Source organism: Aphelocoma coerulescens (genome assembly GCF_041296385.1).
Source record: "Aphelocoma coerulescens isolate FSJ_1873_10779 chromosome Z unlocalized genomic scaffold, UR_Acoe_1.0 ChrZ, whole genome shotgun sequence".
In the NCBI taxonomy this organism is placed as follows: Eukaryota; Metazoa; Chordata; class Aves; order Passeriformes; family Corvidae; genus Aphelocoma; species Aphelocoma coerulescens.
In genome coordinates this window covers 46,505,389-46,521,416 of record NW_027184085.1, presented here as the reverse complement: position 1 = coordinate 46,521,416, position 16,028 = coordinate 46,505,389, and the positions used below count along the sequence as shown (strand labels likewise).

Genomic DNA, 16,028 nt, shown 5'->3' with positions numbered 1-16,028 from the left:
TTTTTGCTCAGTTTTCTGTACTCTTCATTTGCACCAAGCAAGGTCACAAAGTGGGTTCCTACTGTTCTAGTTCTGTAAGGAAGAACAAGCCTATTCCCACAATCAGGAGCAAGCATATCTCAGCTATACAGTGCCAACCAGACTAAGAACTGGCTTTGGTATTTGGGGAAGTTTTAGAGGTGTCAGATGTAGCCTTGGCATGTGCGGCTGCTCTCCTCTGTCCGTGGTGCTGGGATAGTTCCCATGCACAGATACTAGTCTCTATCCCTCACTCTGGCGAGAAAACACTGCTATTTCTGAGATTTGTTGCTGTCCAGTAAGTGTTATAAAACTGCATTACTGCCAGATTCATACTCATCAATTATTATGAACCTAGTATATTGTTGTATGCCATCAGAAAGAAGATGCATGTGGCATTGCTTGTATCATTACCATGGCTGCAGGAGCTGTTATTTCTTTTGTAGCAGACATCATGTATGGCAGGTAAATCATGTAACAGATCCCCATGAGTCCATTTTTCCAGCTGGGTTTCTCAGCAAATTGAGTAAAGGTTCTGCCTCCAAGGTAAAAGCCTTCCCCAGAAGCCTTTCTGAGACTATGAATAGACCCAGATCTATAGACCACATCATCTCTTTCGACTGCATCCTTTCTTGCCTCTGTGCCTGATCCTCATGCGGTGAGGAGTGAACTGGTGGGAACTTGCCTGACTGAATAGCCAGGGTATCACCTGGACAGGATGTACCCAAATCAGGCTCACAGGTGATTGGATTTTCATCTGGAAGGTACTCTGTGGGAGTTATTTGGAAGCTGGTGCTTGAGGCAGGGAAGAGAGACTGAAGCTGGGACTACGAGTATCTTGGTGGAGTTTGTGATTTGATGATGATGTGCCTTGTTTTCCTGAAGAGGAAGGAACTAGTGAGGTAGTTGCTGCACAGAGCTTTGTTTCCCTGTCTCATGTGTCATGATTTTCTGTGCCAGCTGTATAATCTGGAAAAAGTGGGTGCAGTTTGGAAACAGAATCATGAGTGCATGACCCTCGGAGAGTCAGCTGGTTCTGGAAACAGACCAGCCATTTTAAACAGGTCAACAAGAAGCTCAAGGATCTCTCAGAGACTTCTTGATGTCTCTATTTTTTTGTCTGGCATCTGAAGTCCCTGTGGATGACATCACCATTCTCTGCGCAGAAGGGAGGACATTCGATACTACAGAGCTTGTAAGGAGCCTATGAACAGAACAGTGACATTTCTGAGCAACCCCACTCAGCTATGCTGACCCTCGGCTGCTACAGGAGTTCCTTGATGTAGCATGGTCCAGGATTCCCAAAATAGGAAGAAGAAAGCTGATTTTAGGTGATTGGGTGCTCTAACTATTAGCCCACACTTTTCTCATCCTTCTGTTTGAGGTAATTTGAATTGTTCCTTCCCAGACTACGGCATACAAGAGCAAGGTGTGCATATGGAGGTTTAGTAGTGTGGGGTGGGGACACTGTCCTTCTCTCTAAGAGGAATCATATGATGAAAAAGGAATGTGAGGTGTTTTATGACAGACCCAAACTATAAGCCCTGCTTAGTCATATAGGCACTTGGGGAGGCAACACAGATCTGGAAATACTGTGTTAATAGAACAAAAGCCTGGGCACCCAGCTCCAGCAGGCTCCTAGGTTCCTCTCTTGAGCACAGTTATCTATGCTGGCACAGTCCTATGTCATGTATGAAAAAACATCAAAAATACAGCATTATGACCTTTGAACCGCAATTTCTGGGGGTGAGTTAAGGCTCAAAACAAGAGGGTTTTCCACCCCGTCTTGGTATTGTTTTTTCCTTTTTGAAACTTCTTAGTAAAAGTGCAGCTGATGCTTACCTAGGTGAGTTTCTTAGAGTAACACTAGTGTCTGCTGCAAAATTGGTTTTCTGGGAGCCTACAGAATAGAACAGAACAGAACAGAACAGTTCAGTAGAAGGGACCTACAAAGATAATCTAATCCAATTGTCTGATCACTTCAGGATGATCGAAAATTAAAACATGGTACAAAGGACGTTATCCAAATGCCTTTGAAACACTGACAGGCATGGGACACAGAGACAGACCCAGGTGGTAGACACTGTCCTGAGTGTAGAAACATGCACTCCCGCATCTGCAGCTGGGATCTGTAAGCTCTGCAGACTGCAGACCCCGATCGCTGCCCCGGGAGGGATTGACTTGCCTGTCATGCCTGCTGGATCTGCGTGCCTTTCCGCGCGGTGCCAGGTGCAGCCCCGGCGTCCTTCCTGACCTTCAGACGAGGTCGCCCACGGGCCGTGGCAGCGTCTCCCCAGGAGGCGCAGCTGCTCCCTATCCCCGGGCTCCCACTGCTGCCGGCAGCATTCCGCCCTAGCCCTCTCCCTCCTTTTAGACCCATATAGGTTACTTTGGGGGTTGCTGTCCCATCTCTCCTGTTGGCGACAAAAGGGCGGATCAGCAGCAGAACTCGTCTCCTCCCCACCCAGCTCCAAGCCGGCTGTCGGCATCCCTAAAGGTGGGTGCCTGTGCTGTGGAGGGGGTACTGCCCTGCTTTGCCACGTAGCGCTCGCACAGCTCCTTCCTTCTCACCTTCAGATGCCGTCCCGAACCTGGGCTGGACAACGGATCGCTGCACTCGCATCCTTCAGCGACAATCGCAGGGAGATGATTTTCCTCTTTTCCCCCATCCCGCCCATCTCCCCCCCCCCACGCCCCCCCTCTCGCCCCCCCACCTGGATAGGGAGAGCACAGAGACGAGCAGCCGGCGATTCTTCTCCGGCCACAGTTAATCCGAGGCGAAGCAAGAGAGAGGAGAAGGGTCTGCTCCCTCCCTACCTTCTTCTTTGCCTCTCCAACTCGTTCCAGGACCTAGGGAATAAGAGGGGATCTCCGGGAAGGACTCAGAACAGAGGATGCAGAACGCTCTCCCACACCCTCCCCCTTTTGCAGGAAGCCGTGTTTGCAGAGATTTCCCCTGGCACACACACTGACTCCCGAGGAGAGGCAAGGAAGCAATTGCAAAATGCAACAGCGGGCTGACAACCACCCCTCCTTCCCCCCACGGCAAAGCACAAGGACACCTGGCTACTGGAGACAGCCGGGGATGGGGTGGGGGACCCCCATGCAGATACACGCACCCCTCCGAGGGGCTCGGGAAGCACTGGGGGCCTGCTCGGCGGCGAGCATCGAGGGGCGAGGACGGCGCAGGGAAGGGGCGGGGGAGCCGGAGGCAGGGGGAGGGAGAGAGTCCAGCTCCCGCAACGAGGGGAGGAGGAAGGAGGGACCGTGTCGGTGGGATGGTCCGGAAATGCTGTGATAAAAAGAGGGGCGCGGGGGAAAAGTAGGGAGACGCTCTGGACTCATTCCTTCTCCCCCACTCCACACCCGCAACTTCCCCGGCAACCCTCGGGCACACGGGCGCCGGCCGGAGCCCGTGGGAGAGGAGAGGAGCCGCAGCCGCCGCCACCTGCCCCGGCCCGGCCCGGCCCGTCTCAGCACAGCGCCTGCCGCCGAGCGAGGAGGTACCGGCGCCGGGGCGGGCGGGCCGTGCCGAGCGGAGCCGGGAAGGGCAGAGAGGAGAGGGGGGGTGCGGGCACACAGAGACAGGGACAGCCCTCGTCCCTCCAGGTGCTGGCACGGCTGTGACCCGGTGCCGGAGCCGGGCGGGGGGTGGGAGGCAGCAGCCGGAGCGGCGAGGCTGCTGTGCTGCACCTGGGGCCGGCCGGTCTCAACCTTGAACCGTCCCGGCTCACCCCGAGGAGGTGCAGCCCTCGCTGGCATTGCGCTGGCGGCTTTCCGAGGGGTTCTGGTGGGGGACTTTCCATCCCGCCACCCGGACTGCATCCGCATCCTGATCGCCCAGCATTCCCCCGCTTGTTCTCCCTGGCACTTGCAGGGCGCTTCACCTTCAAATGCCCCCTCGGCGGTCCCGGGCGGAGCTGCCACCTCGGAGCAAACCCTCTGAAAACCGAGAGGGCGAGAAGCAGGCGGAGAAACGAGAAAAGTTCAAAGGTTTAACCCCTTCCTGCCCGTGTGCAGGAGACAAGCCTTGAAGGGGCGCCGCATTGCTCCTCCGCACTTGCTCCCGGGCACTTGCCCAGTCTGGGTGAACCACCGCGTACCCCTGCCTCCTCCCACTCGCTGACCGCTCGCCAGCATGCAGCTCTGCTCCTCAGGTGCCTTGCAAAGCAGGGTCTGAAGGGATGGAGGGTTGGAAACTTGTCTGCACTCAGACAAAGGGAGGAAGGCTGAGGGGAGAGAGCTGAGGAAGACCAAGCATTAGCCTTTTCTTCTCCTAGAGACACTTTTCCTCTTTTAATTGTGCCTCTTTGCAGGCTGCCTTCCAAGGATTCCTGGTCTCTGTGCATGTGAGGTGTGAAGGTGGGCAGGACCCCAAGCAACAAATCATGGATTTTGTTATGAAACAAGCTCTAGGAGGTAAGTGTGGTTGGCACACGAGGGGCCTTGAATCTCTCCTACCTCTCCCCTCTGCACCTGGTGAGAGAAGGGATGGTCTACTGTGGTAGAGTCTGCAGCTGGAATAACTCTTTGAGGACTTGGAAGAGCATGCTTGTCACTGGTTCATTATCCCAGAGTGGAGTGTTTGAAGAGTTTGAGCAGGAGAGGGCAGCAATAAGCAGAGACCAAAGCCCCATGTCAGAGAAGAGCCTTCCCACACAAGGTGTGCTGGCCCTGGGTCATGCCTAATTGGCACCCTACCATCTGGATGCACATCCTGCTGTGAAATGTGCAGGTCTTGATTTTCTTCATGCCATGCCACTGAGGCAGGTATTATAAAGGATGCAGACTGGTTTAGGCAGAGTAAACCCAAAGAAAGAGTGGCATTTTTTCTGTGTGTGTAAGCCCTCTTTCATCTTTGCTCCAAAGATTGGCCAAATCCTGAACAAAAAATGGCCAGTGCAGAAATTTTTGTCCCTGATATTTTGAGAGGTTTTTTTTTAGCAAGAACAATGCCACAAAAAAAAGAGGGAAAATAAAATAATGTATTCCTACACACCTTACCTGGATTTGAGGCCAGCCTTCTATGTGTTTCTGTATATTAGCTTATGTGTGTGAGGAGTTGTTTTAACCTAGTGTTGGGAAATAGAAAGAGTAGGGATGTGCGTAGGAGAAATTGAAAATACTGCACAAATATTTGGGAATGAGGTTCCTTTTTTCTGCCACAGTTACTTTCTAGGCTGCTTGGCCTGGACATTTAGTCTAAGCATCACTGAGGCCATGCTGGATGCTCTTGGGAACTGAAATATTTGCCTCAGAGGAAGTCGATCATTCTCTCTTGTACTCTATCTCATGTGTGCATTTTTCATTCTTTTTTCTTCGAAGAAATTGTAGAATCATGGGGCTGTGTAAATGTTTAATGTGTGGTGATATTGATGTCATACACAACTTCAACGTTTACTGCAGGACTCTCTTCCGTGGCACGGAAACAATATTGTCATCTCTGAAAGTGGTGGGTGTTTTTCACCAGAGGAGCAAAAATGTCACATTTAAGAACAGAGCAAGCAACCTAAGTTTTAGTTGGGGTATTTTGAATAGGGAGATCAAACTGGAGAAGAAAGGGACTAATTTGGTCGCAGGAAATAGCGAGGTATGAAGACATCTACGTGAGAAGGTAATGGTTTGTGTGGTAGCAATGCTGTTTCATTTCACTCTTCAGTGCCTGTTTTGAAGGAGAATGAGTGTTAAGATGTGCAGGCTTTGCACTGTTTCCTGTAGTGTGAACAAGGTTGCTTGCTCAGAAATGAACTAATGTACCTGCAAACTGGAGGTACAGTCACTACAGCTGGAGATCCATGAATCCAGTAAAGGGAAATAACTGCTTAGAGACTGCAGTTAAAGGCAGGGGGAGGAGGGCTGCAGCAAAGGAATAATGTGTGTGGTGCCTGCTTTTTTCTGCAGCTTGGTGACTTACATGAGTTGGAAGCAGTGTCTGCCTGTGCTTAACAACATTCACCCTGGGCAGACCTTCATTCTAAGATGATGTTGAATGCCAGGGTCAGGATTTGTATGATAATAGGACTTTCTGAGAAGTTAAATTCAAAAAACATCTTTTTGTGAGGTCTGAGCTCCTGATGTCTGTCAAGATGCTGCCCAGGGCACCAGCTCTTCTGCCAGATGACTTAATGTGTCTGGAACTTACCCACTTACTCAATAAAGGAGAAGTCTCTGCAGAGTGGTAAAATCCAGGAAATGCTAATTCATTAAGCAGAGTCCTATTTTTAAATTACAAATAGTTTCAACAAGATAAAACAAGATCTCCCACTGCAAATATAATATGGAAAATAAAGGTGGTTTTGGACACTGGTTTCTCCTTGGAGTTAAAGTACAAGCTGATGCAAATCACCCTAGCTGGCCACACTGGCACAGCAAGCCAAGGTCTAAAGGTTATAGCTTTCTTCCTTAGTTTTGGAGCCAGAACCCTTTCTGTCTGCCAGTTCTGATATCCAAAGGGAGATTTACTTAAGAGTTGGACTCAGTGATCCTTCTGGGTGCCTTCCAACTCAGAATAATCTGTGAATTGTGTCCACAAGGATGGTCAAATTGAGCAAAGCACCAAACCTCTAGTGACTGATGGGCTTGTTTTGGCTAGGATACATGGTCTGATCTGCTAGTGACCATTTTTATTATCCTCACTTTCTGGGAGGCCTTTGTGTGGATTTCATGGCTCTTTGATTTTAGTTTAATATGACTTTTCCCAGAACACCTCTGAATTAATTTGTCTGTTTGATAGGATTTTTTTGAATGGTGTAAAAGTTCTTATCCCATTCTGAAAATCTCTTATGGCACTCCAAGAAGAAACAAAAAAAATCTGCAATTTTGTCAGTAAGGTCCCCTCTAATCTACACAGAATCAGACCTGCTATAGATTCTGCTTGCAGACCACCTACAGCTAAGGTGGCTTAACCCTTCAACCATCTCAGCTGGTGACAACTCACAGAGGCTGAGGGCCAGCTGGGTGTCCTTGACAGAGCATTTTCATAATGGGTATGTCATTTTCTCTTCCCCGTGTAGAGCCCTAAAATGAGGCTTAGGTGAGAGCTTATGATAACTAAGAGCCTGGATTTGAAATCTGTTTGCAGGCAGGTGCCTTTGACCTTTCCCTACTGGACAAGTCTATTGGTCCCTACCATGTAGGTCTCTGAAGCACTTGAGGAATTTGGGACCAGATTTTGTCACAGGGAGGGATCAGATAGGTACTGAAAGAAAAATGTCATTGTTCTCCTACCTCCTCACTCACCTTATTGAGGAAGAGGAGGTCTCCCTCTCTGCTAATTAGCAGTAACACTAAGCTTAGCAGAATGCTTTTGTGGGAGTTTTGCCATTGCCTTTAAGCAAACTTTGAAGATATTACCCTTCTCTCTAATGGCACAGAATGATCAGGTTTTCTTTTCCTTGGAGTTTTGCCCATAGGGGAAGAAGGCAATGAGGTATTTTGAAGTTAACAAGCAAGGAAAGGCAGTTATGCGGTGTCAAGTTGCTTTGTTTGGAAGTCTGTGTGACTAGGGTATTTAGGTTTTGTGAAATGAGTTTGACAGGTCACTGTACTGCTGAAGTAGAATGTGTCCTTTCCCTGACTTATTAAAGAGGGTCTGCAGAAGCCTGCTGTTTCTGTGCAGTGCAAGGTCATCCTCTGCTGTCCTGCCAGCACTTGGATTTTGCTGCTGTGTTGGCAGCAGAGTTTCTGCCTGGAGGTTGACCAGCTTGCAATGTGTCTTTTTAAATCTGTGGCTTCTTCATGGAAAAATCCTTGACCCTTTCATTAGCAGTGGGGACTGCGGTCCAGGAAAAACAGTACAAAATAGTAGGTTATTTGGCCAATTTGCTTCTGTGGCTTTTTTTTCCCTTGTGCTTCTCAGACCTTTCAACACCCTCTATGGAAGTCAAACTATTTATTTTCTGACAGTGAGAGAAGCCATGGAGAAGTCATGATGCTGATTAGCTGTGTAAGACAACAAGAAGAAAGTAGTAAGAGGAAACCTAAAGGTTTAAAATTGCTGCTTCTTCTTCCACAGGAGTTACAGCAAGGGGGTATTTTGTACCTCTGACCTTGCTACATCACCAGACGTTGACAGAGGTGGGTAGCCAGGGTGATTGGTCACTTTGCTGTTCCTGTGACAGTTCATTAAATGAAGACAATCAGAGTAATTTCATGACTATATTTTATGTTAGAAGTGCTCTTTGCCAAATCAGGTGAGAGCTGGGCTACTGTCATCATGACCAATGATTTCCCAGGAGAGAGCAGGAACTGGAGGATCTGAAGAGGGTCCTGAAGGAGTTTAGCTATAACGCTTTTCACTGTGCATGCCTTATTTCTTCCTAAGTTTGTGTAAAAGCAAATTGTGCATGAACACCTGACTCCCATGTTGTACTATACTGTATCACTTCCTCTGTCACTGCTGGCTTGGACAAATAGGGAAACTGGATTGAAATAGAAGACAATGAACTTCATGAAGCTCTTCTGGGTGTCATTCTGTTACTGGGTGATTTGAGGGCCAAGGGTCTGAGACATTTTCTTATGAAAATGAAAAGAGGATACCTATGGAAAGTGAGGAGAATTTACTGGAATATTGGATCATGATGTGTTTGAAGAGAGAGCTTTCCTAGTGCAGAAAGCAACATCCTGCATACCAGAATATTGTGAAATTGTGCATATACAGATCGCAAAGTAGCTCTAGATATGATGCTGCACTGAGCCCTTTTAGTGTGCTGCTTTTACTGCCATGAATAGGAGAAATGGCAAGAACTGGATGGTAAAAGGTTGGGATGCCTGACTTAAATATTGACTTTTTTTAATGTCAGCCTGTAGATAAATTACGAAAATCCTTTCACGTGTAACAGTGCATATGAATGGTACTGTCTAAATTTCTTCTTCATGCTTCCAGCACCCCTTGAATTAATTGTGCAATGCAAACCCCACTAGGAGGAAGGGTACATCTGAGTTTCTGGATAGATATTCACTATGATAGATATTACAGGCATGATTTTCTGGTTTATTGGCAGCAGTTTAGAGTGGGAACTGCTGCTTCACATCCGCTTCTTCTGTCAAGAATCAGTGGACACTTGTTTTGGTTCAGAAGGATTCTGAAAATACTGCAGGCAGAAGACAAATGCAACCAGATTGCCATCTGGAGCATGTCAGCGGGGGTGCACTGCCTACTTCATGTCCCTTACCAGCAACTTTGATTCAGCTAGGTATACCACAAAACACAGTCCAGAGGGAGTCCCCTTGTTCTTGAAGGCAGACAGAGATCCAAGCCCTCATGAAGATAATGGGATATAAGTCACTGTGTGACTTAAGCTCTGAAAGAGCAGCTCCTGTGCTAAGCTTACATTAGGGAAGATGTGAGGGTGTGTGAACACCAGATAAGCCTGAATGAAAACCACACTAGTGTTTAACATCTTAGCAGTGACCTTCTGTATATTCTACTGCTGCATTTGCCTCACTTTAGTAGCTTGTGATGTGAGGATTAAGTTCTTAATTTTTCCTGCAGAAGTTAGCAAGACTGAGTGCAGTCAGAGGCCATACAGACCTATTCAGGGTGGAACAGACCATGAAATAAACACAGATTTCTGTTTTGTCCTTCTCCAACTCACTCTCTTGTTTCTCACATTTCCAGTTCTCTGCTGAGCCTCTGTGCTGCTCTGGGACCTCATGCATCAACTAGGCTGTGCTCCACTGCTTGTGTTAATGTATGAAGTTCTGGAGCAGGACAGAAACTGTAATGCAAAACTGCAATTCATAATGCCAACAAATAGTGCTGGTATTGACTTCTGGGGTCTCTTTTGTCTGTGATCCTTGAAACATTTAACACATGAGGTCTTTCATTCTGCAGTCAGGTGCATCCAAATCACAAAGAACAGAGAATGTGGCAAGAGACATGAGATCTTAAGCCCACTGTAGCATGTGATAGGTGTTGGAGGGCCACTTACTTTCATTCTCAGATAAATTCTGCCTATATTGTGTGCAATTCTGGGCCCCACAAATTAAAAAGATTTTTAAGGGAGTTAAATGTATCCAGAGGAGGGCAACAAAGCTGGTGAAAGTGCTGGAAGGAATGTCTTCTGAGGAGTGACTAAGGACTTGTTTTTTCTATTTTGGAGAAAAGAAGGCCGAGGGGTAACCTCGTTGCTCTCTACAGCTTTTTGAAGAGGGGAAGTGGAGAAGGAGGTACTGATCCCTTCTTCCTGGGATCCAGTGACAGGAGGCAGGAACCTGGGGTACGTGGCATATCTGATGCATACATTTTTCACAAGGAATGGTATTAAAAGCCTTATTTTCTTCCTAATGTGTACTGTGGCAAAGAGATTTTCTTCAAGGAATGTGGTAAAGTTGCAAGATGTATTCCAAGGAAGCAAATGGTTGCTGTTGAGATGATACCAGTGAAACAACTACATTTGTTTCAGCTGATTTATTCTATCCATGATCCAAACCAGGAGATGAAAAACTGGCAGGTCCTTTCTTCCTGTGCTTTTCTTGAGAAAACTTCCTTTTATATTTGCTTGCCTCTGCTTGGCCTGCTGCTGTTAGACTCACATAAAACCTCCCCCTTGTGTCTGCTGGGATCTTACTTATGTTTGTCTTAACTTGCAAGCAGGCACTGAGAGCAGTGTGCTTATTGAAGTATCCTTGGAGGAAATGTGCAACCTTCAGCTGACTGTAGAGGTAGGCCACAAATAGCTTAACTAAGATTTGTCCTGCAGGTCACCTGCTTGCCGAAAGCCTGCTTGGAGTGGAGTGACATGGATAAGCAGGAAGTTTTCTCTCTCAGAGTAGGAGAAATAAGGGAATTTCATATATATTAAATAGTCTGTCTAGGATCGATTCATGGCAGAAAAAAAGATTCTTCTCCTTGGTATTTCTGTCCACTTTGAAGGAAGTTCTGTATACTTTTGATTTTAATATCCATTACTGTACACATGAATCGTTCTGACTTTTATAGTTTTTTACCTTTCATAATCGAAGTAGAAGTGGTGGTTTCTTGCCAGCTGCATGGTTTTGACACAAATAGAATTTATCAGTGCTGAAATTTCAGCCTGTGTTGCATAGGATATGCTATCTGCAGCAGCGGATTTGGAGCTGGGCTGGAGCTTAGTGGATGATGTATTACAGTTACTCAGATCTTCCTGGTGAAATGGGTTGCTCTAAATATAAGCTACTGGTTTGCCTTTGTGTTCGTTCTTAAGGAGAGGGAAGTGCAGGATGTAGTTCAAGTCTTAGCTGTGGACACCTAGGTACTTGCTCATGTGCTGGCAGAAGGACAGGCATTAGAGAAAACCTATGTATACCAAAGCTGATGTACGTGGAAGGGCTTTGTTCTCTGACTAGAAGGGTAAAGTTTGAATTCGTAAACCTATGAAATCAAATCTATGAGGTCTACCTGAGTTTAGAAGTCTTGTTGAGACTGTATGGTCTGTATTTGTTAGCACTGCAGTAAAGGCTCTCCACTAAGGGAAGACAGGCATCCTGCCCTTAGAGAAGACAAGAATGTCTCTTCCATGCTGGGACACCCCCCAAAGGCCAACAGTACAAAAATCCACCCTAGCAACAAGATGGTGTCACTGGAAATTTCATACGGAAGTTGCACGGAGATGAGAAGTTATCCAGCAGTCTGCCAAATAGTTGAGGAGGCCTGGAAGAGGAATGGCAATAAGACAGGCAGAAAGAAAGGGATAGATCTCTAATTTGTTGCCATTGGGTTTTCTCATATCAGAGGGCTACGTGCAAGAGTCATGTTCTTCTGTTTGAAGGCCAAGGTCCCTTCTCTGAACTTTATGTGATAGTGTTCAGAGAAGAAAGAGAGGGAATAGGCACTGGTGCCGAGATTCAGAGACAAATACAGGTTCTAGTGTTATCTAGAGTGAGAATTCATAGTTTTCTAGGCGATTGGAGAGAGGATGTGGTTCATGAAGTGGATGTTAGTCCCTCAAAGCTGCAGAGTTTCTATTCCCACTTCCAACAGCTGTAAAGACCCTCAGCAGCATACTTAGGGCTCTTCCAAATTCTCTGCTCTCCTCTTTCAGTAGTGGGCCAGAAAGCACTCTGCCTTAGCCTTGGATGCTCTTCTTTGTGAGGCTGCACCTTTGCACTGCCTTTTTATATTCATTCCATGTGCTGAAATCTAGTGCTTGATCAAGGCAACACAGAACCATAAACATTTGCTAACTTAGTGCTTTGAGCACTTTGCTGGTTGCCATCATACTTTCTCACGTACAGTTTGACTGTGAGAGCTTGGATATAGTCACTTATGGTTCTCTCAGGTTAGTTTTTGGGTCTGGAGTATGTGTCTGAGCATGTAGAACATTGCTGAGAAGGCTGAAAGTTTCTAACAACTGCTGAGTAGATGCTCATGTGGTTTGCTAAAGGGTAACAGCTGCAGTTAACAGACATGGCAAAGGTTACTAGTGATTGATCACTGGTATGAATCACAGTGCACATTAGAAACAAAATACTTCAAACTAATTGTATCTCTCTGCTAGGGACAAATTGATGACCACCCTGTGCAATTTGAGGATGGATTTTTTTTTTCACCCCCTTCCTCCCATCTTTTTAAACGAGCTGCTTTCAAGTTGAGGGGATGCAGTCACTGCAGAAGTGCATTAATACAAATGACAGATTTAATCTGCTGACTTCGTGCATCTTTTTGCAATTTGAATTTGTCATTACCTACAAGAATGAAGCTGCTTAGTAGCTACATTTTTGCATCATGATTTGAATCTTGTAGTTTATTTGCAGTGATACTGACCTTGAAGGAATGTCAAACATACAACAAAATCAACATAAATTTGGGATTCAAATGGCTGTGAATTACCTTCTGTGGAAAATAAGGAAAGGAAAAAAAAAAAAAATCCAGGTGGGGGATGGTGGATAACTCCGGTCTCCTGAGAGAATTGGAGCAATGAAGGGGAAGGCAAGCAACAATTAAAGGAAAAAGTATGGGAAAGAAATGTGTGTCAATGCCTAGGTTGACAAAAGCTGTGCTGCCATGTCTCTGTGTCCCTGGATCTCCATCTTCTTTTTTTTTGCTGGTGAGCTCAGGCAAATTTGACCAGCAGAAAAGAAGTTTGAACCTTCTGTTGAAGGTAACTGAGTGCAAGATGGTTGCCTCTATTGCTGGCCTTGTCTGTGGGAGAACCCTGGGCATTCTTGGGAAGGTAACCCAATCTCTAGGTTAAATGGTGTCTCTTCCAGTCTCCTTGCATAGAAAGCAGTACAGGACCCCGTTATCCCAAGAAAACCACAGACTCAACTAGACACATGGGCCTCTGAGCACTACCCTTCCCTTCATGGGAAGTGAACAGCATTCTTCTGTCCTTCTATCACTCCTTCTGCTGCTTACTGCCAGAGAGAGCTGAACTTCCAGACTTAATGGACTTGAAAATCTGTCCTTGACTTGATATTGGCAATGATCCTTTCTTGCTATTTCTACTTCACTGCCATGGTGTTACTGTGTGTAGTGTGGAACTCTCTGCAGCCCCCCTGAAGGGGCAGGAACTGTGTGGGACTGCCTGGCCTCTGTTCCAGTGCCTGTCTTCTTGAATTCTTTGTAAATGCATATATTAATCAAAGTCTTAATTTGCAAGAGGTCTTTGGAAAGGTTTTACTAAGGCTGTTGGTTTTTTTCTGTATGAAAAGCTTTTAAACACCCAGGTTGTTTTTTCTCAGCAACCAAGAAAAGAAGACTTATTGCAAACATGAAAGACTATATGAGACTAAGACATCATGTCCAAACAAATGTATTATTAATCTCTGACAGATTTTTTTTTTATGCTGGAGCTAAGTGTATGCATGCTACTCTTCCCTGAATCTGAGTGAAATGTTTTGTTCTTTGTGAATAAGATTTCTCTTTGCAGTTTCCTTCAGATTTATTTTTGCCTTAAAAAAAAAAATTAAAATCCCAAACAGAATATAAATAAGCAAAAAAACTGAGGAGAACAAGAAAATACTCAGAGATTTTGCCAGCATATGTATATAGTCCCTCCTCTACACAGTCCTAGCTGGGAATAAAAGTTCTTGGAAGAAAATTTAGAAAAAAATCTAGACTTCATTAGAAATAGATGAATCTTTTTTAATTTTGGTGTTTGTTTTCTTTTTTTTTGTTAATTCTATGTACTTAAAACCCTTCTCTTGACAATTGCAACTTTCTCCTCTGTGTTTTCCTTTAAATGTCAGAAGTTTCTGTTCCATGTCACCCTGGCTGCACAATGACAAGCTTTAAAGGTGCATGAAAGGAAATTTATAATTACATGGAGATGGATTAAAATGCTGAGGAAAAAGGTTAAGCAGGGACACGACTACTCTCTCTAAGTGCATGAGAGAGGTGAACACTGCAGTGAAGAAAGAGCTACTTAAAGTGAAAGACAATACTGGTAAAAGGATTATGTGAATAAATTGGCCACGAGCATCCTTGAGTCAGTAATTATTTTCTCTTGACTAGTGGGAGAGAAGAGAGGTACTCTCTCTGGGGAATCCTGCTGCTGCAGCAAGCACAAAGAAATGGAAACTGAGTCTTGGGTGCAGTTGAAATAACTGTACATGCTCAGAGAGGTAGGGCCAGTGAGGCAGGAAGTAATTACTGGTCCTGGGTACCTCAACAGAGAGTTGATGTCTTTGAGTCTTCACTTGTGAGATTGTCCATAATAACAGAATTTCCCTAAAAAGTGGTTTCAATTTTACACTAAATTTTGATTTTCTTCCAATATGTGATAACATCTGATGGTTTCCAGAATGCAGCTTAGTGGGAACCAGCATCGTGTCCCTCTGGGTCAGTTAGTTACAGAGCTGTGGTAAATTTTCCCTTTTCTGAAAACATTTCAGCCCCTTTGTATTTGTATGACAGAAGAGGTCTTCCAGCTATATTTTGTCCATGCTCACAGATGATTTGGAATCAACTTTTGGATTCAGATTGAAAGTGATTTTATTTCAAAGGACTTGGTGGATTTACAAAGTAATTTCTACAATAGATGGCTGCACTGGATATCTTTCTAGCTGTGGTTCTTCAGCTCAGGCAAGGATTTTGAGTTTCATGTAACAAGCACAGCTTGAAATTCCCTCCATGGTAACTTCTACCTGCAATTTATGTGGAAGCAGCTGTTTTCAATGCATTTGGTAATTTTTTTGTTTTATGTTACAGTTGAGATATAAGTAATTTAAGAATTAGGTGTTTCTCTGGGACCTCTTCCTGGTTTTCAACAATTGTCTGAAAATAAGCTGTTCTTTCACTATTTTCCTGATCATTAGACTCAGATTACATGCCATAGTTTATGTGCCTGCTATCTGTCAATATTCTGGACTCAGGCTTACATTGCAGCATGACTTCGATCTCTTATCTTGGCAGCACTCAGAGAAAGACCCATGTTTTATATGCAGGACTGAATCTCTTGGGCCCAAATGCCTCCTGTATTCTCCTTCCCCATGGCTGATAACTTTTCAACCAGGTCTCCTTAAAACTGCCTGACTAATTCAGGACTGCCTGCTCAAAGGAAACCTTCAGCAAGGGCACACAGGTAGGTGGTAGATCCAGATCACTGCCATTGCAAGCTGTTGGCTTCTGGAAGAGGCGGAATGTGCCATCCCTTTCTTCTGATTATGCGTGTTGTTATATTGCCAATGAACACTGTGCCAGGCAGAGATCCCACTGCAATTCACATCTCTCTGAACACCATGTCAAGGTGTTTAACATGTTTTTTGGTCATGTGGCCTGAGATCCCCTGTTGAGGAGACAATGACTTGCCTTATGGCTGAGGTGCTTGATTGGGACTTCCTGGTTTTGTGTTTTGAATGTCATCTGGTAGAACTTTTCAGCTGGTACTCCTTCTGCTCGGTACTCAGCACCTCTCCTCCAAGACCACAGCATGTGCTCCTGCTATGCTGGCAGATGCAGTAACAGTTGCCTAAAATAAGTGGTTAAAATGCATCCTCTTGACCACTACCACAGACAAGAGTGTTCTGTTTCCACACAGGGAAGTGAAGTCAAAGTGCACAAAGTTTTGAATTTGCTTCACATATTG

General features: G+C 45.4%; 1 protein-coding gene across 2 annotated transcripts in view; it reads left to right on the top strand.

The window, feature by feature from the left end:
* Nucleotides 1-3,315: 3,315 nt before the first annotated feature.
* CPLX1 (complexin 1) overlaps nucleotides 3,316-16,028 on the top strand; it is a 111,247-nt gene continuing 98,534 nt past the window's right edge. Inside the window, exons 1-2 of one of the 2 annotated variants that reach the window (XM_069002027.1) lie at nucleotides 3,316-3,521; nucleotides 4,335-4,437. In XM_069002027.1, coding sequence (XP_068858128.1) covers nucleotides 4,407-4,437 — 31 coding nt within the window. In that variant the 5' untranslated portion in view covers nucleotides 3,316-3,521; nucleotides 4,335-4,406. Of the gene's footprint in view, nucleotides 3,522-3,990; nucleotides 4,176-4,334; nucleotides 4,438-16,028 lie in introns of those variants that run through there. The other variant, XM_069002029.1, reaches the window with a different exon arrangement.